Genomic DNA, 19617 nt, shown 5'->3' on the forward strand with positions numbered 1-19617 from the left:
AGGAAGCTGCTGGGAGCCAGCGCGGACAGAATGGGGGCATCCCCAGCCAAGCAGCAAATACAGGATCAATTAGAATTCTGTAACCCAGGCCCCTGACAAAGGCCTTTGTGGCTAATTCCTTACGGCAACAGGCTACATGAACAAGGAAGGAGGGAGAGAGGAGAGAAAGAAGACAGAAGAGGCCTGGATTCCCCCTTTCCTTCTGCGAAATGGTTCTGTTGTTTTCTCCCGTGGGCTCCAATATTCAGCACACACCTTCACGGAAAGCCCCCGTGCCCTGCACACCGCATACCCCCCTGATGAATCAGAAATGGGACATCCCTTGGGGAGACAAAGATTTCCAAATAAAACTAAGGGCACGTGGCTCCACTCTTCATCCCCTGGCTCCGTCGGTCAGTTAGCATATGTTTACTGAGCACCTACTACATGCACCTCGGTACTAAGCAGTGGGACACGCAAACAAGACAAGTGAGGGCCCTGCCCTTGGGGCACCTATTATTTCTCAGGTGGGCAGGTGGCGACAGGAAACAGCAAAAAGTACACATGGCAAGAACATGTCACTGCGGGGAAGGCGGCTCCTGAGTACGTGGTCTGGGAAGACCTCTCTGAAGGAAGAGACCGCTGACCTGACCGCTGAGATAAGAAGGCAGTAGCAGCTTGAAAGCTGGGTGACCCTGGGCTAGTCACCTAACCCCTCCAAGCCCTGGTTTCCCAGGAAACACAACAACGGCACCAGCCACAGGACTAGGTGTGAAAGCCACAAGACCATCCACCGAAGCCACCGCTTGAGAGGACCGTGGTCCTGGCGGCTAAGCAGACAGGGCAGAACAAAATTCATGCAAGCGCAGCCCTACGTGTCCCTGCAGGCGGGGACTCCTGTCTCTTGAGTTTGCTCCTAGATTCCCGGCATGCAAACTGTTCCCTGGGGGCAGAGCAGGTGCTGGGCAAATACCTACGGGGTAAATGAATCGTAACCCTCTGAAATGTCCCACATTCACAGCTACGTTCCCGGTTTTCTGTGGGGTGGTGAGTGCTGCTGTTCTGTGACAGTCACTGCGCAGACTGGGCTCATCCAGCTCCCAGGAGGTGACATTGCAAGCCGGGGGGCTGGCGCCTCCCTCAGCTTTCCCTTTCCCTCTGTCTTTGGGGTGACTCTGCCAGCATCCAGAACAAAATCATAACTTAAAAAGAGAAACTAAGGGGCACCTGGGTGGCTCAGTTGCTTAAGCATCTGCCCATGGTTAAGGTCATGGTCCCGGGATCGAGTCCCGCATCGGGCTCCCTGCTCCGCGGGGGGTCTTCCCCCTCTCCCTCTGCCCACTGCTCCCCCTGCTTGAATGCACCTACTCCCTCCCTCTCTCTCTCTCTCTCTCTCTCTGTCAAATAAGTAAATAAAATCTTTAAAATGTTTAAGTGAAACTAAAATTAGAAACAACTTGTGAAAATACAGGGCACTGGTTAAAGTAAATTAGCCAACCTACTCCAAGAAATATTATGTTGCCATTAAAAATGTCATTTACAAAGTACCTCATGAAACAGAGAGAGCCTTATATTAAAATGTTAAATCAACAACAGGAAATAAAAACACACGGCTACATGGTTATAATTTATAAAACAATGTACACAGAAAGGACGCTGGGAGAAAACAGGGTATCTGTGATGTTCTAAGATAGTCCGTGAAGGAAGTTAATACCAGTGTTCCACTCTTCAGTCTTCTCTGTCCTCCCAAGCTTTCTTTAGTACAGATGCACTCATTTTACAATGAAAAGAAAATAAATTTTATGTATTTTTACCCTCCCCTCGTGATATGAGCTACTGAAGAAGAGGGTGCTTGGTCAGAGAGGAAATCCACTGTGATGTGACCATTTTGCCCAGTCTCACAAACCCTCAGTCCCTTTCCCCTCAACAAAAATCACCTGCTCTGAATGGATATGACAGGAAAAGTCAAATAGTAGATGTCATCAAGACAGGTCGCAAAATGCAATTTACTGCCTGAGCTCAAATTAAAATGAGTCTTTTAAAAAACTGAAATGACGGCACCCAGGTGGCTCAGTGGGTTAAGGGTTGACTCTTGGTTTTGGCTCAGGTCATGAGCTCCGGGTCATGAGATCAAGCCCCAGAGCCGGGCTCTGTGCTCAGCGGGGAGTCTACTTGAGATTCTCTCTCTCTACCCTTCCCCCCACTTGCATACACATTCTCTCTCTCAAATAAGTAGATCTTAAAAAAAAATTTGAGGGGCGCCTGGGTTGCTCAATTCATTAAGCATCTGCCTTCAGCTCAGGTCATGATCCCAGGGTCCTGGGAAGGAGCCCTGCATTGGTGCTCACTGGGGAGTCTGCTTCTCCTTCTGCCTCTGTCCCTCCACAGCCCCCACTTACGTGCTTTCTAATAAAAAAAATCTTTAAAAAATAATAAAAATTGGGGCGCCTGGGTGGCTCAGTGGGTTAAGCCACTGCCTTCGGCTCAGGTCATGATCTCAGGGTCCTGGGATCGAGTCCCACATCGGGCTCTCTGCTCAGCAGGGAGCCTGCTTCCCTCTCTCTCTCTCTCTCTCTGCCTGCCTCTCCATCTACTTGTGATCTCTCTCTGTCAAATAAATAAAATCTTTAAAAAAATAAAAAAATAAAAATAAATAAAATAAAATAAAACAATGTACACAGAAAGGACGCTGGGAGAAAACAGGGTATCTGTGATGTTCTAAGATAGTCCGTGAAGGAAGTTAATACCAGTGTTCCACTCTTCAGTCTTCTCTGTCCTCCCAAGCTTTCTTTAGTACAGATGCACTCATTTTACAATGAAAAGAAAATAAATTTTATGTATTTTTACCCTCCCCTCGTGATATGAGCTACTGAAGAAGAGGGTGCTTGGTCAGAGAGGAAATCCACTGTGATGTGACCATTTTGCCCAGTCTCACAAACCCTCAGTCCCTTTCCCCTCAACAAAAATCACCTGCTCTGAATGGATATGACAGGAAAAGTCAAATAGTAGATGTCATCAAGACAGGTCGCAAAATGCAATTTACTGCCTGAGCTCAAATTAAAATGAGTCTTTTAAAAAACTGAAATGACGGCACCCAGGTGGCTCAGTGGGTTAAGGGTTGACTCTTGGTTTTGGCTCAGGTCATGAGCTCCGGGTCATGAGATCAAGCCCCAGAGCCGGGCTCTGTGCTCAGCGGGGAGTCTACTTGAGATTCTCTCTCTCTACCCTTCCCCCCACTTGCATACACATTCTCTCTCTCAAATAAGTAGATCTTAAAAAAAAATTTGAGGGGCGCCTGGGTTGCTCAATTCATTAAGCATCTGCCTTCAGCTCAGGTCATGATCCCAGGGTCCTGGGAAGGAGCCCTGCATTGGTGCTCACTGGGGAGTCTGCTTCTCCTTCTGCCTCTGTCCCTCCACAGCCCCCACTTACGTGCTTTCTAATAAAAAAAAATCTTTAAAAAATAATAAAAATTGGGGCGCCTGGGTGGCTCAGTGGGTTAAGCCACTGCCTTCGGCTCAGGTCATGATCTCAGGGTCCTGGGATCGAGTCCCACATCGGGCTCTCTGCTCAGCAGGGAGCCTGCTTCCCTCTCTCTCTCTCTCTCTCTGCCTGCCTCTCCATCTACTTGTGATCTCTCTCTGTCAAATAAATAAAATCTTTAAAAAAATAAAAAAATAAAAAATTAAAAAATAAAATAAAACAATGTACACAGAAAGGACGCTGGGAGAAAACAGGGTCCTGGGATCAAGCCCTGCATCTGGGCTCTCTGCTTGGCGGGGAGCCTGCTTCCCCATCTCTGCCTCTCTGCCTCATTGTGACCTCTCTCTGTCAAATAAATAAATGAAATCTTAAAAAAAAAAAAAAAAGTTAAAATTAAAATTAAGAGAATTCTTTGTCATTCTAAACCAAAACCACTTTTTTTTTTTTTAAGATTTTCACTTATTTATTTGTCAGAGAAGGAGAAAGAGAGAGCACAAGCAGGGACAGCTACAGGCAGAGAGAGAGGGAGAAGCACACTCCCTGATGAGCAGGGAGCCCAATGGGACCCTAAGATCATGACCTGAGCCAAAGGCAGATACTTAACCCACTAAGCCACCCAGGCATCCCCAAAACCATTCTCAAAGGAAAAAACCCTCTGTTCCTCAGTCTCATCATCCGTAAAGCAGGGCTGTCAGGAGGAACAGGATGTGCTTAAAACTCTAGAACACTGCTCGGCACCTAGTAAGCATGCAGTGGTGGTTAGCAACCATTAAAATCGTCATCAAATTCCTCTAGCACAATCCAATAACTAGAACTAGCAACAAACCATACAAAGCACAGCCTGATGTGTGACTGCCGGGAGCTCTTTAAGCCAAAGGAAGCAGCCAGTGCCTCCAGCCCCTCCACCTGGCAGAGCACATGGTACATGTTTCAGGTTGGGGGGGGTGAGGGGGGTCAGCTCCAGTCCCCATGACTTTTTTTTTAAAGATTTTATGTATTCATTTGACAGAGACAGACAGAGCAAGAGAGGGAACACAGCAGAGGAGTGGGAGAGGGAGAAGCAGGCTTCCCGTTGACCAGCGAGCCTGATACGGGGCTCGATCCCAGGCTCTGGGATCACGACCTGAGCTGAAGGCAGACACTTAACGACTGAGCCACCCAGGCACCCTTCCAGTCCCCATGACTTTGCAACATGCTCACAGAGGGCTCTGGAGACAGGACTATCTAAAGAGAACTGCTAAGGAACTCATCATCAATTTAGAGTGAAGGCTTATTAATAACATCAGCAGATACCCCGCTTGCCAAAATGGTCATAAGTAGGATACTTCCAGTATGAGTTTGCTAGGTTCCCATAATAAAGCACCACAGGATGGGTGCCTTAAATAGAACTTTATTTTCTCCCAGTTCTGGAGGCTAGAAGTCCAAGGTCAAGGTGTAGGCAAGGTGGGTTTCTCCTGGGCCTCTCCCCGTGGTTTGCAGAGGGATGCCCTGCTCCTGGGTCCTCACATGGTCTTTCCTCCCACCCCTGGCATCTCACTTGTGTGTCCCTGTTTCCACTTCTCATAAGGACACCGGTCAGACTGCAACAGGGCCCATCCTAACAGCCTCACATCTTTTTTAAAGGCTCTATCACCAAATACAGGAATCACAGTCCGAGGGCCTGGAGGTTAAGGCTTCAACAGAGAATCTGCGAAGGGCTACACCTCAGCCCCTAACACTTCCCAGGGGCTCTCTTCCAACCACTCAGGGCTTCTGTAGCCACTGAATCAGAAAGCTGAACTCAGAGTGAGGAGCAACAGTCCCAACATGAACTTCTTGCCTAACAGGTATTTCCTTAAGAAATAAGAGGGAGGGAGGGAGGAAGAGGGAGGGAGGGAGGGAGGGAAGGAGGGAGGGAGGGAGAGAAAGAGAAACGGGCAACCTTCACAGGACACTAAAGGACACAGCAAGCATAGTGAACATGCATACCCTTAGCCCAGCTGCTCCGAACAGGTGCAATTTTGCCCCCTCCCACCCCCACTCCCCAACCCCTGGCACAGGGGGACCCTGGGCAACGTCTGCGACGTGTCTGGTTGTCATAACTGGGTGGAGGACATTGTTGGCATCCCGTGGGCAGGGGCCCGGGCTGCTCTCACACATCCAACAACAGACAGGACAGCCCCCACAACAGACAACTGTCACACCCCTAATGTCAACAGTGCTGAGGCTGAGAATTGCCAAGGTCCCACCCAGCCAGGTCTGACTTCACCCTGTGTCACAGCAGATGGCCCGGCAGAGGGTGGGAGATTCTGCCAGGCCCCATTCTACGGGGAGGGCACTGTCCACGCGCCACCCTACTTCCTCCTCGGCGAGGCAGGCCAACAGGCTCCTCCTCCTGGCATTTGGCAAATGCCACAGAGATCTCACTGTGATGACAAAAGCATCCGGCTGCCCTTCATTTCCCACCGGGAGCCTCGCTCTCCCTGGGCCCCTTCCAACTGCCCCTCCCAAAATCCCCCCCAGACTGTTTATACAATGATAAAGGCAACATGAAGATCCCAAATTGACCTGGTAAACTAGCCATTGTTTAAAACTCATGTTTAAAAAAAAATCTTGGGTTTTCATGGATAACTTGGCAAAACAAAAAAATGTTTTAATCTATTAGCAAAATCAGATTATCCCATTTCCTCCCCCTTACAGCAATATTACAGTATTTTTAGGCTAAAAGCAACATTTTAGCACAGGCAGCCACTCCCTAAAGATCAGACACGTCTGGGGGCACATCTACAAACTTCACGATCTTTGATGGAATTCATACTGTTCTTTAAGTCAGTTCTCTGTTTTTCATGGAAATGTATTCTGAAAGGAAATTCACTATCACTACAACAACAACAACAACAAAAAAGCAAGTATCACTTGGCACAAACAGAAAGAACCATAAAAATAATTGCTAGCCTTTCAGGGTCTGGCCATGGGCCACCCAAAGTGATCTTTGGCGACGTTTCTCCACCAATCTTTCCAAATCACACAAATGAAAGAAAACAGATATGAGCTTAAGAATTGGGCACTGTTCTGGGCAAACAGGCAATGTGGTCTGTGGAGCCTCCAACTCTTGGTTTCGGCTCAGGTCATGATCTCAGGGTCCTGGGATCAAGCCCCGCGTCAGGCTCCTCACTGAGCACGGAGTCTGCTGGAGATCCTCTCTCTTTCCCTCTGCCTGCCCCCTGCTTGTTCTGTGGGTCCTTTAAAATAAATAAATAAATCTTAAAAAAAAAAAAAAAAGGCAGGGGGTGACATCTGGGCAGCTCAGTCGATTAAGCACCACCTTCAGCTCAAGTCGATTCTAGGGTCCTGGGATCGAGTCCTGTATGGGGCTCCCCGCCGAGCACGGAGCACATTTCTCCCTCTGCCTGCTGCTCCCCCTGCGTGTGCTCACTCGTACACACTCTCTCTCTGACAAATAAATAAATAAAATTTTTTTAAAATCAGCACTTTCCTAGCTCTTTAGGTAAAAGTCATTGCTAAGAACATTACAAGTAGTCTTTTTCTTTTTTTTTTTTTTTTAAGATTTTATTTATTTATTTGACAGAGAGAGAGATCACAAGTAGGCAGAGAGTCAGGCGGAGAGAGAGGGAAGCAGGCTCCCTGCTGAGCAGAGAGCCCGATGCGGGGCTCAATCCCAGGACCCTGAGATCATGATCTGAGCCGAAGGCAGAGGCTTAACCCACGGAGCCACCCAGGCACCCCACAAGTAATCTTTTCCTTTAGAAATTAAACCAAAGTCCAGTCACTGTCATAAGTAAAGCTGGAGGCACCCCACATCCATTCCCAAAGTGGCCACAAAATACCACCAGAGTGAATTCAGGACTTCCATCGTTTGCACTTGGGAACGATGCTAAAAGAACAACATCAAACAGCCACACTCTCTCTTTGGGACCAGGGGGCAGGGCCTCCAGCCACCAGTCCTCCTCTAGGAAGCCCCCTACAGCACAGCTCCCACATTCACCTCTACACTTCAGCATCCCTGCCCGGGTCTGTAATTCCAATCCTCCTGGCGTCACTGCCTGGTTCTGGGCAGGGACCCTGGAACAGGAAATGGTTGGCGTAAGTACAGCTGACCGGGCTGGCAGAGGACGCAGAGGGCACTTTCCAGTGGGCCGCTGTCCGGGCTTGTCTCGACTATTCTCATCCAAGGGGGCAAAGAGCTGTTTACACAACTCTCCATTCCACCACGGGGAGGGGCAGAGCTGGGGGCTATGGATGTCACCGATCAGCATGCCCCCCTCCTCTGTCCTGCCCCCAAGCACACCTCTGTACCCTGTATACCTAATACCACCCTCACGGTGTCAACACACACACACACACACACACACCCCTATATACATCTGATCCTCATTACTTGTGGTTTCTGTATTTGCAAATCCACCCACTACCTAAAATTTATAATCTCAAAATCAATGCTCACAGGAGTGTCGTGGTCACTCACAGACACGTGTGGCAAAACATCCGTACCACCTCTCACAACTTCCCCAGATGAGGTGGGACAGCGCGACATCCAGTCCAGCTCCACACTGTACATGCAGGCCCTTCCTACCGTCTGTTCAGGGCCATGCTTTGTGCACTTCGGAGCTTTTTGTTAGTGATCATCACTGTTTCAAAGAGCCCCCAAGCATAGCGCTGACATGCTGTCCAGTGTCCTGAGAATAGGAAGCTTTATGAGTCGCAGCGCTGCTGGTCACAAGTCCACTGCTAATGAATCAAAAACATATATTAAATACAGAGTCCTGGGCGCCTGGGTGGCTCAGTGGGTTAAGCCTCTGCCTTCAGCTCAGGTCATGATCTCAGGGTCCTGGGATCGAGTCCCGCATCGGGCTCTCTGCTTGGCAGGGAGCCTGCTTCCACCTCTCTCTCTCTCTGTCTGCCTCTCTGCCTACCTGTGATCTCTCCCTGTCAAATAAATAAATAAAATCTTAAAAAAAAAAAAAAAGTACCAACATCAAAGGGGCACCGTGCAGGGTGGGCAAGAAAACCTTAGTTCAGAGCCGAGACACTGACGACCCCGAGGAAGCACTGCTTCTCCCGCCGACGGTCAGGGAGCGGGTCACACAACACATCCGTTTAAATTCTGCACCCTCTGGGATGCCTGGTGACTCAGACGGTTGGGCGTCTGCCCTTGGCTCAGGTCATGATCCCAGGGTCACTGGGATGGGGTCCCTCATCGGGCTCCCTGCTCAGCGGGGTGTCTGCCTCTCCCTCTGCCAGCGGCTCCCCCTGCTTGTGTTCTCTTTCTCTGATAACTAACTAAATAAATAACATTTTAATTAATTCTGCACCCTCAAGCAAAAGGTAAGCATGAGCTCTGAGCCTTGCGATGCCTCTGCTGTACCCAGCAGGCAGGCCTCCCCTGCCCCTGCCCGCCGCAGACCCCCTGGGATGTGAAGCCAGGGCAGGAATGTAGTCATTAGGGCTTAGGGGATCCACCCATCCAGCACTGGTCCCCGCTCGCTGCTGTAACCCATCACCATGCGTCTATCATCTTACGGTTCTAGAGGTCAGGAGTCCACAGCAGGTCTCACCCGCCTCCAGTCAAGATGTCAGCAGGGCCAGGTTCCCTCTGGAAGCTGTTTGTTTCCTTGAAGTTTCCCGTTTCCAGATGCCCCCCTCACTTCCCCCTACCCTGCCCCCTGCACACGCTCCCTTCTCCATCTCCAAGCCAGCAGCCCCGTCTTCCAGGTCTTCCAGAGTCTCTCGGACTCACTCTCCTCAATTTCAAGGGCGTCTGTGATGACACTGGGCCCACCTGGCTAATCCAGGACAGTCTCCCCGTCTCACAATCATTCACTTAATCGCACTGGCAAAGTCCGTTTTGCCATGGAAGTTCATACACTCCCAGGTCCAGGGGCCGTCATTCTGCCCACCCCCCTCCGCATGCAATCCAGATTCCGTATTCTTTTACTCTTTTCCCTTAAATGCTTGACTACTTGCATGAATGGCATATAAGGTTTTTCACATAAATCATCCACCAAAAAAACTCCTCACTAGAATATGCAGCTTTTATTTATTTTTTTTTAAAGATTTATTCATTAGAGGGGCACCTGGGTGGCTCAGTGAGTTAAAGCCTCTGCCTTCAGCTCTGGCCATGATCCCAGGGTCCTGGGATCGAGCCTAGCATTGGGCTCTCTGCTCAGCAGGGAGCCTGCTTCCTCCTCTCTCTCTCTGCCTGCCTCTCTGCCTGCTTGTAGTCTCTGTCAAATGAATAATAAAATCTTAAAAAAATAAAGATTTATTCATTAGAGAGAGAAAGAGAGAGAGAAAGTATGCACACAGAAGCAGGGGGAGAGGCAGAGGGATAGGGAGAAGCAGACACCCACTGAGCAGGGAGCCCGTCGTGGGGCTCGATCCCAGGACATGGAGATCACGACCTGAGCCGAAAGGCAGACGCTTAACCATCTGAGCCACCCAGGCGCCCCAAGAGTCTTGTATTTAAAGATGAAAACTCACCTCACAAGCCCAGACACCACCTAAGGTTCTGTCCCTCGGTGGAGGAAAAGAGACAAAGGCAGAGGGAACCCAGGGTGTCTTCTCTCTGCCTGAGGCTCCCTTCTGGTACTCACACCCCCAAGTTTCCCACCCCCATGCTCAAACCATGTGGTTAAGACTTGGTGCATCCACCAGCGAAGACTGTGGGCCACAGAGTCACATCAGAAGAAGGAGTGAGCAGCATTCTGAGAACGCCCAACAGACTTCTGCCTGGATTATCGAGGTTACCATCCCCCATCCCCAGGAGACCATAAACTGGAGATCAGCTTCAGGCATTCCTTCTCTCAAAAAGGACTTACTGGGCACCTACTCTGTGCCAGCCTCTGTGTGATGGTGATTAAGCTGCACCAACCGGGGCCCCACTGTTCCCAGCCGAATGATCACACGAGCCCATGTCACACTCCAACTGTGCAAGACAGAAAAGAAGCAGAGAGGCTCTAAGTGGGATCTGATTGCTCATCAGGAACATCAGCGAAGGCGCCCCTGAGGATGGGAGACCCCAGTATGGCTTCACTGACTAGGTGAAGAGGGGAGAGGACATTCCAGGCAGAGAACAGGATGTACAAAGGTCCTGTGTCCAGAGGGACCTCAGGAGGAAAGAGTGAACACAGTGTGGCTACAGGGGAAAGAGGCCAGGCTACAGTATACAGTGTGTGAAGGTGATGATGGAAGGAAGCAGGGGCCACAGCAGAACTTTCTACGATGGTGGAAATGCATGTACTTTCATCATCCCACATGCAGACACTGCCCACACACAGGTACCGGGGACTGAAAGGTGGCTAGTGCCACTAAGGCACTAAATTTTTACCTGTATGTAATTCTAATTATTCTAACTCTGAATGTGAATAGCCACATGAGGCTCATGACCACCATGGTGGGCGGCACAGGGCCTCAAGAAATGGAAAGCTACAAGAGGGCTTCGAGCAAACCGTTTTCATGATCAGAGCATCTGGCCACCTCTGCTCTGGCCGCAGGGTGGACCCTTCACTGGCCAGTGGACACCTTGGATGCAGGGAGGTAAGTGACGACAGTGACGGTGATGGCGGCCTTGAGGGACATGTATGCAGACTGCCATGTGCCAGGCAATTTGGAGTGGGGGAGGGAGGGGGAACGTGGGAGGCATTGGTAAAGGATGAACCAGGGAAGATGAGGGCAAAGGCGGCATCTGGGATGATGCCTGGGTTTCCAGATTGTGCCACTGAGGAGATGGTACCGGCTCTGGGAGGTTGGGAACACCAGAGGAGGGAAGACCAGGCTTGTGGTGGGAGCCAGACCGTGAGTTTGCTTTCGAGCAGGCTGAGGGCAGGAGTCAGGAGGCAGACAGACGACTTGGTTCTCTGGTAGGGTGGCCACTGGGGCCGTGGGTATGCGTGAGCTCCACCCAGACTTCTAAAGGGGAGGAGGTCCAGGACCAAATTAATGGCGAAAGAAGAGGCAGAACCATCCCGTCATGGGGGACACAGGAAACACTGACACACTGCCTCTCTAAAACTCAGGGTAGACAAGAGAAATGAACACCTTTGTCCACAAAGAGACTTGAATGTTCTTTATGGTATTAGTTATAACACCCAAAAACCAGAAATAATCCAAATGTCCATCTTGGTTAAAAAAAAAAAAGTATATACCCATATATAATATACACTATTATATATTATAGAGTATATATATATACCCTATTAAGCAATAAAAAGGCACTTTGAAACCACTGTGCTGAAAGAAACCAGACACAAAGATGACATATTGCATGATTTCATTTACATGAAATTTCCAAAAAATGCAAACCTATGGAAATAGAAACATCGATGGGACCAAGTGCAAATGGGCATGAGGACAGAAGTGTTTGAAAACCAGACTGTGATGATAGCTGCACCAACTCTGTAACTTTACTTTTATTATTTTTACCTTTATTTTTAAGTAATCTCTACACCCAATGTGGGCTTGAACTCGCAACCCAGAGATCAGGTCTCATGCTCTTCCCAATAAGCCAGCCAGGCTCCCCTACTAACTTTGCTTTTAAAAAAAACAAAACAGGGGCGCCTGGGTGGCTCAGTGGGTTAAAGCCTCTGCCTTCGGCTCAGGTCATGATCCCATGTCCTGGGGTCAAGTCCCACATCGGGCTCTCTGCTTGGCAGGGAGCCTGCTTCCTCCTCTCTCTCTGCCTGCCTCTCTGCCTACTTGTGATCTCTGTCTGTCAAATAAATAAATAAAACCTTTAAAAAATAAATAAATAAATAAATAAATAAATAAATAAAATCTTTTAAAAAAATAAATAAATAATAATAATAAATAAACAAAACAAAACAAAACAAAATCAATGAATTGTGAGGCACCTGGGTGGGTCAGTCAGTTAAGTTAATCATGAGCTCTACCTTTATCTCAGGGTCCTGGGATCCAGCCCCGTTTCGGGCTCCCTGCTCAGTGGGGAGTCTGCCTCTCCCTCTCTCCCTCCTTGTTCAGGCTTGCACTCGCTCTAGTAAATAAAATCTTTTAAAGTAAAAATAAAGGGGCGCCTGGGTGGCTCAGTGGGTTAAGCCACTGCCTTCGGCTCAGGTCATGATCCCAGGTCCTGGGTTCGAGCCCCACATCGGGCTTTCTGCTCAGAAGGGAGCCTGCTTCCTCCTCTCTCTCTGCCTGCCTCTCTGCCTACTTGTGATTTCTCTCTGTCAAATAAATAAATAAAATCTTTAAAAAAAATAAAATAAAATAAAATAAAGTAAAAAAAAATCAAAGAACTGTACATTTACTACATAAGTATTTTGTTATGTAAATTATGCCTCAATAAAATTGTTAAAAAAAATTTAGTAGGGGGCGCCTGGGTGGCTCAGTGGGTTAAAGCCTCTGCCTTCAGCTCAGGTCATGATCCCAGGGTCCTGGGATCAAGCCCCACATCGGGCTCTCTGCTCAGCAGGGAGCCTGCTTCCCTTCCTCTGTCTCTGCCTGCCTCTCTGCCTACTTGTGATCTCTGTCAAATAAATAAATAAAATCTTAAAAAAAAAAAAAGATTTAGTAGAATATGAACCTAATCAGCTCTTCCTAAACCCAATTCATTGTCTGGAACTTCCTAGTCCAAATACATCAAAAATCAAAGCATCCTCATCCAATATGGCCACGAAGTCTTAGTTTGGCCAGAGCACAAGCTCCTTGCCCTACAATATCCCACCAGCGCCTCCACACACCTGGTTGGAATAGCGGAAAGAAGATAATCATTTTTCCAGCTTTGATCAGAACAGAGTTATGAGATCCATGGTATTTTTAATGTCCCATTATCGAAGGCCCCTTTCTCTCAACGCAGGCTTCCGGAACACCCCCAGTAGCAAACCTCATGCAGAGGCCTGTTTATCCCCATTCGCCCCAGCAAATACTAAGATGTACTGAGTGCTTACTGTTCTAAACCATACATGGATTAATCTCTAAAACGACGCTCTGAGGTAGCCAGAATTCTTGTTCGTCCCACTTTACAGATGGAAAAACTGAGACTCAGAGAGGTGAAATAATTTTCCCAAAGTCAAATAGCTAGTCAGAGATGGAGCCTGGACTTGAACCAAGCTCCTCAACTCTGGAACCCACACTCCTCACGACCAACGTATGGTCCTTCACCAAGAAGGGAACGCCATTCAAGGAGCCACAAAGCTCGTTTAGTCAGAGAATGGTTTCCAGCAATGCTGTGCGCAAGCCATGTTTCCTACCTGAGCCACTGGGGAAAGTTTCCCAGTATCAGGATGTGGAAACTTAATCGAGAGAGAAAAAGAACATCAGAGCGACAGGATTCCTTCAGCGAATAAACTACACGTCCTGGTAACATACACTGAGTGACCCAGCATTAATTACCCTCTGTCTCCTGGGACTCACAGCACCTAAGTTTTTGGTTTAACCATAAAACCCCCAACCATCCTACAGCTTAGAGCCATTTAGACGAAATGAGTCGACAGGGTTCAAATCCACCCCCTCACACTGGCTATCTCTGTGACCTTACACAAATGATTTAACATCACTGAAACTTAACTTTCCTTGTCTATAAATGAGGAAACTAGCTCCCAAAACCCATACAGTCATTACAAGAATTAAAACAGGGCTACTGGGGCGCCCGGGTGGCTCAGTTGGTTAACCGTCTGCCTTCGGCTCAGGTCATGATCTCGGTGTCCTGGGATGGAGCCCCCATAGGGCTCCCTGCTCAGCGGGGAGCCTAGGTCTCCCTCTCCCTCTGCCCTTCCCCACACTGCTTGTGCTTGCTTGTACGAGCACGCAAGGGCAAGAGAGAGAAAAAGCATGTGTAATCTCTCATTCTCTCTCAAATAAATAAAATCTTAAAAAAAAAAAAAAAAAAAAAAAAAGGCTACTTATCTCAAGTACTCAGAGAGCCTGACCGACCACAAACAGAAAGTCCCTGATTCATGACAATTCGAATTCAGATTTTTCAACTTTACTATAGTGCAAAATCTATATGCATTTGATATCAAATTTCGAATTGTAACCATTTCCCAGTGATGCGATCCTCCGTCCTGATGCTGGGCAGCAATGAGCCCCTGCTGGCCACAGGGTACGAACTGAGGCACTGACAACCACCTCATCCCCTACAACCATTCTGTCACTTTCAATACAATATTCAATACATTATGTGAAATATGCGGCACTTTGTTATCAAACAGGCTTTGTGTGACATGATTTCCGCAACGGTAGGCTAACTTAAGTGTTCTGAGCATGTTTAAGGCGGGCCAGGCTAAACTATGATGTTCCTTAGGTTAAGTGTAGTAAATGCACTTTCAACTTCAGATATTTTCAGCTTACAACAGGTTTATCGGGATGTAACCCCATCCAAAGTCCAGAAACATCTTGTGCATCGCATGGGGCTCCTTGCTCAGATGGGAGCCTGCTTCTCCCTCTGCCTGCCATTCCCCCTGCCTGTCCCTCTCTCCCTAATAAATAGACAAAATCCTTAAAAGAAAAAAAGTCCAGGAACATCTGTATTAGTTTCTTCTTCCTTTAACTCCCCCTCATTATATTTCAGGGAGCTCCGCGCCACTCTGCTCCCAAAGTGTTTCCAAACACCCAGATTCCCCCCTTGATGTGGCTACTCCTAAAAATGCAAATTAAATATGAAAAGATATACACATATGCCTGGCTCTCCTGATAGAGGATCTGAATCTCAATCAGAGTCACTGTTTAGGAAATAAATTAGTTCCAAAGTGGCAAATTCTAAAAGGGAGTGTGTTCCTCCACTCCAACACCAAACAAATTTTGTTAACTGTCTGCACCACTCCCTCTGACCCCCATATTAACAGTACATCTCTATCCTGGTAATCATCACTTTTAAATAATTACCTGCATTTCTCTCTCATGCACTGAATCAGGGGTTCTCAACTACCATGGCACAGTAAAATCATACCGGGGGCTTTAAAAAATAAAAGATACCCAGGTCCCACCCCAGATTATTTCAAAGGTTTAACACAGGGGCAGAGATGGTAGTTGTTAAGGTCCCCAGGTGATTTCAACGCACAGCCAGCATCAGGAGGCCTGTGCGAGTTTGAAAGGGCTTGGGTTTTTTTGTCTTTTGGTTTTTTGTTTTGTGCGTGTGTGCGTGTGTGTGTGTGTGTGTGTGTGTGTTTTAAAAGATTTCCTGCTCAGCAGGGAGCCTGCTTCCCTCTCTCTCTCTCTCTCTCTCTCTGCCTGCCTCTCCGTCTACTTGTGATCTCTCTGTCAAATAAATAAATAAAATCTTAAAAAAATAAAAAAATAAAAGATTTCATTTATTTATTTGAGAGAGGGACAGAAAGAGCAGTGAGGAGGAGCGGGTGAGGGAAGGAGAGAGGGAGGAAGGAAGGGAGAGAGGAAGAGAAGAAGAAAGGGAGAGAGAGAGAGAGAGAGAGAAAGAAAGAAAAGCAAACTCCCCGGAGAGCAGGAAGCCCCACGCGGGGCTCAATCCCAGGTCCTGGAGATCATGACCCCAGCCAAAGACAGACGCCCAACCCGCTGGGCCACCCAGGCGCCGTCGACAAGGCTTTTTAATTAATCTTTGCATTCCCGTCCCCTGGCACCGCCCCTGCACCAAGTAGGCGGCTCATAATTGTTTTTAAACGCGAACTGTAACTAGAGGACTTGAGTCCACTGATAACACAAATCCATTGAAGTATTTACCGAGGGTGTATCTCACACGCGGACACTATCCAGGCACAGAGCTCAAGTTAATCATCATTGCTTAGCCTTGAGTAGTCAGGATTAAAAGACGCGAGAACAGTGAAAGCAGGGATGGGGGGCTGTCTTCGGGCGGACCGACCCTGAGCGCAGTCTCCATTTCGCAGCATCTCCCCCGCAGTCCTTAACCTCACTGAGCTCCTTTCTCCTGTTTCACATCAACAGGGTCCTCCGCAACACTCAAGGAAGACGGGGACAAAGACCCCACAAAATGGCAGCTAGCGTCACTTTTTTTTTTTTTTTTTTTAATTCCACGGACACCCGATGGAAGCAAGCAACCCTAAGGGCGCACCCTCCCCGCCTCCTGCACCAAGCAACTGACGCCGCATCCAGCAGCCGCCACAAGGAAATGGCCTGAGAGCGCAGGATGTTAAGGGAAAGGGCGGGTCCAAGGCCGCAGCCCCGCCCAGCTCCCGGCCTCAGCCGAGAGGGGACGTCAACCTCACCTGGGCAGCCTGGGAAAAAGCACATTTCCAGGTTCCATCCCCACCCCCAAGAACTCTGATTGGCGGGCCTGGCCAAGGCCAGGGAATGTGCATTTATTTTAACCATCTCCCCCCCCCCCCCCATCAATCCTTACCCCCAGGTAAGTCTGTCGCAGGCAGAAGTCCCTCACAATCTCAACAGGTCACTGCCACCCTCCGAACGGAAGGACAGCAGGGCGCAAAATACCTACCCGTCCTCTCTCTCTAGGAGAAGGAAACGCACGCCTAGGCGGCCCTGAGGTCTGCCAATGCGGGGAACGCACAGCAGGTGGCAACCCCCACCCCTGCCAGGGGGGCTCCTTCCCTCAAATAGTGGGGAACGGGAGGTCCTCCCGTGGACCAGGAGGAGCCCCGCCCGGCCTCCTGCGGCTGCGGGTTTCAGATCCACCCAGGGCCGGGAAGGCAAGGCGGCGTCCGGAGGCTGGGACCCGGAGGCGCTGATGGGGGACCCCGCGCCGGGTCTGCGGAGAGGCCGAGCCTCGCCCCACCAGTAAGCTCAGCATATCCGGGCTCCCGAGGGCCGTTCCCAGGCGCGGAGCAAGGTTTGATGTGGACCAGATCGTAATCACAACGACAAGAAGTAATCAGGAAACAATAAAGGGGTGAAAAGGCACGGCTGGTCTTAATTCCGCGCGCGATAAACAGCGCCGCGGCGGGTCCGGCTTCTCGGGGTTTCTAAAGGAAGGTGGGCAGGAGTGCAAGGCAGCCGCGCGCTCGGGCCCAGAAGGGACGGGATCGCCCACGGGGCCCGGGCCCGAGCTGCAGCGGGGATGACCCGCCCGCCTCCCCGGCCAGCCGCCGGTTCATGGCGCCGGGTGCGGAGCGGCCAACCTGTCAGGCCCAGCCAGGCCGCCCCGGCGCCCAACCCCAGCCCGCGCGGACAAAGGCGGCCGCCGTCCCTGGGCCCCGCTCACCCGGCGCGGGGCCTGCTGTCCATCCGCTTCTTCTGGCGCACCGGCTGCAGCGGGATGTTGTCCGTCATGTCGCCCGCGCCGCCCGCCTTGGCCGCCGCGCCCCCAGCGCCGCCTGGGCCGCCGCCCGGTCCGGCCTCCGCGCCGCCGCCCGCCGGCGCCGCGCCGCCCCGGGGGAGGAGGCGGCGGCAGCGGGCGGGCCGGGCCCGCAGCGAGGGGGCGAGCTCGCGAGCGCCGGGCCACGCGCGGAGCCGCCCGCGCGGCCCGACCGACGGACACGGGCGCACCATGGGCCCGAGCTCCGCGCTGCGCCCGCTCGCCCCGCGCCGCGCCTGCCACGGGGGGCGGCCGGCTGTGTCCGCGCCGCCGCCGCCGCAGTGTCCCCGCCCCCCGCCCGCGCCGCGCGCCCCCCACGCGCGCCCACCCGGCCACGCGCCCCCCGCCCACGCCTCGCCGTGCGCGCGCGCGCCCGCCGGCCGCCCCCCCAACCCCATCCGCCGCTCTCCCGCACATGCACACACCAGTCGCACTCCCCGGTCCCACCCGGGGCATTTCCTCTCGTGGTCACGCTGGCACCAACATGCACTGCCACGCTCCAGCCCTGCAGACACGCACTCATTCTCACCTGCTTGTTCCCTGTGGTCGTCCCCTTTCACAACCACATGCGCACCCTGCCACCTCACCCCCCGACATCCACGAACACGCATGCATGTGCACACACACACGCCGTCATCTCACCCCCCGACATCCACGATCACACACCTGTACACCCTACCACACTCACCCCGCATTGGTCCCCCTCCTCTCCCCATCCTGAATCTTAGGCCTCATACTTGGGTGCTCCAGGATCACAATCGCACACCCTAACTCACTCCACTTTCAATCCCCCTCACACACCCTCACTCTCCCGCCTGGATCCCTGGGATTCGCAATCACACACATGCACACACTCATTGTCACACTCCCTCCCTCAGCTGCCTCTGGGGCTTACACTTGCCCTCCCAGGCCTTCACACACATTCAAACATGCTGAGAATCTCACACACACACGCACACCTGACCCCTCCACCCAGACCCACATCCGCACCCAGGTGTTCACACACTCCCACACAGTCTGTAGGATCCATGAACCTTCAAGGGCCTGTTAAAGCTTTGAGAACAGGAAGAAAATGAGTCCTGGTGCCAGAAGGAAAGTGAGAAGGGGCGGGGGGGATTAAAAAGCTATATGTAATTGAGGAGCCTCAAAGTGTCAAACCCTGTAAACTAGCTTCCTGTAACTAAGGCGAAGTTCTAAGTTAATTACACCTAATATATTTCACACGGCGTATGGGTGCCTTTTAATATGTGTGCTATGAGCCACCAGGTATCTGTGCCTAGGACCCTGCCTAAAGGAAGGCCAATCTCAAACCCAGAAGTGTGACTTATGTCATGTCACAGTGAAGTTCCTCATGAAAAGAAGCAGGCCATTAGAATGGGGCCATTGTGCCTTCGAAGGGAAAAGAGCACTGTCTGGCTAACAGAGCTAGGTTTGCTCTGTGCTCATTGCGTGGAGGAAACGTGAACACCTGGTTGTGTTTACTGACTGTGGCATCAAGGTAGGGCCTCCCCACCCTCTCCTACCTGCTCCCCTGGAGGTCCCCCTTAAGCTCCACCCACCTCACCTCATCGGCAAACCCCAGACCCTCCTCTCCACTCCACTCCCACACAGGCCAAAAGAAAAGACCAGAGATTGTGACCCCACACATCTGGGGCCCTGCACAGGTGAGCTTTGGTTTTTCCTCATGCACCTAAAACGTGCATGGGGTTCCATATTTAATCCTCCAACAGCTCTGCCAGCTAGGGCGCTATCAACCCGATTTTACAGGTGGGGACATAGCAGGTCAGAGTGGCCTGCACAAAGCAATGAGCTTAGGAAGGAACTAGGCTGGGCTCCAGGGCCTGGCTTTTCAGGCTCTCACAGGCAGGACGAAGTTACGACACTTCCAGCCACCTCCCAGTCCCCATTTCCAGATAGCTCCAAGCTCCCTGCGGCCTTTGTGGAACCCATCCGCG

General features: G+C 50.7%; 1 protein-coding gene across 3 annotated transcripts in view; it reads right to left on the bottom strand.

Moving 5' to 3' along the window:
- The window catches only part of ATP9A (ATPase phospholipid transporting 9A (putative)), a 132645-nt gene extending 114445 nt beyond the window's left edge, over positions 1-18200 (bottom strand). The window contains exon 1 of one of the 3 annotated variants that reach the window (XM_047744960.1): positions 18088-18200. In XM_047744960.1, the coding sequence (XP_047600916.1) occupies positions 18088-18185 (98 nt within the window). In that variant the 5' untranslated portion in view covers positions 18186-18200. Of the gene's footprint in view, positions 1-17569; positions 17738-18087 lie in introns of those variants that run through there. The other 2 variants (XM_047744959.1, XM_047744964.1) reach the window with 2 other exon arrangements.
- Between the last annotated feature and the right edge of the window lie 1417 nt (positions 18201-19617).

The sequence above is a fragment of the Lutra lutra genome, chromosome 9, assembly GCF_902655055.1.
Source record: "Lutra lutra chromosome 9, mLutLut1.2, whole genome shotgun sequence".
NCBI lineage: Eukaryota > Metazoa > Chordata > Mammalia > Carnivora > Mustelidae > Lutra > Lutra lutra.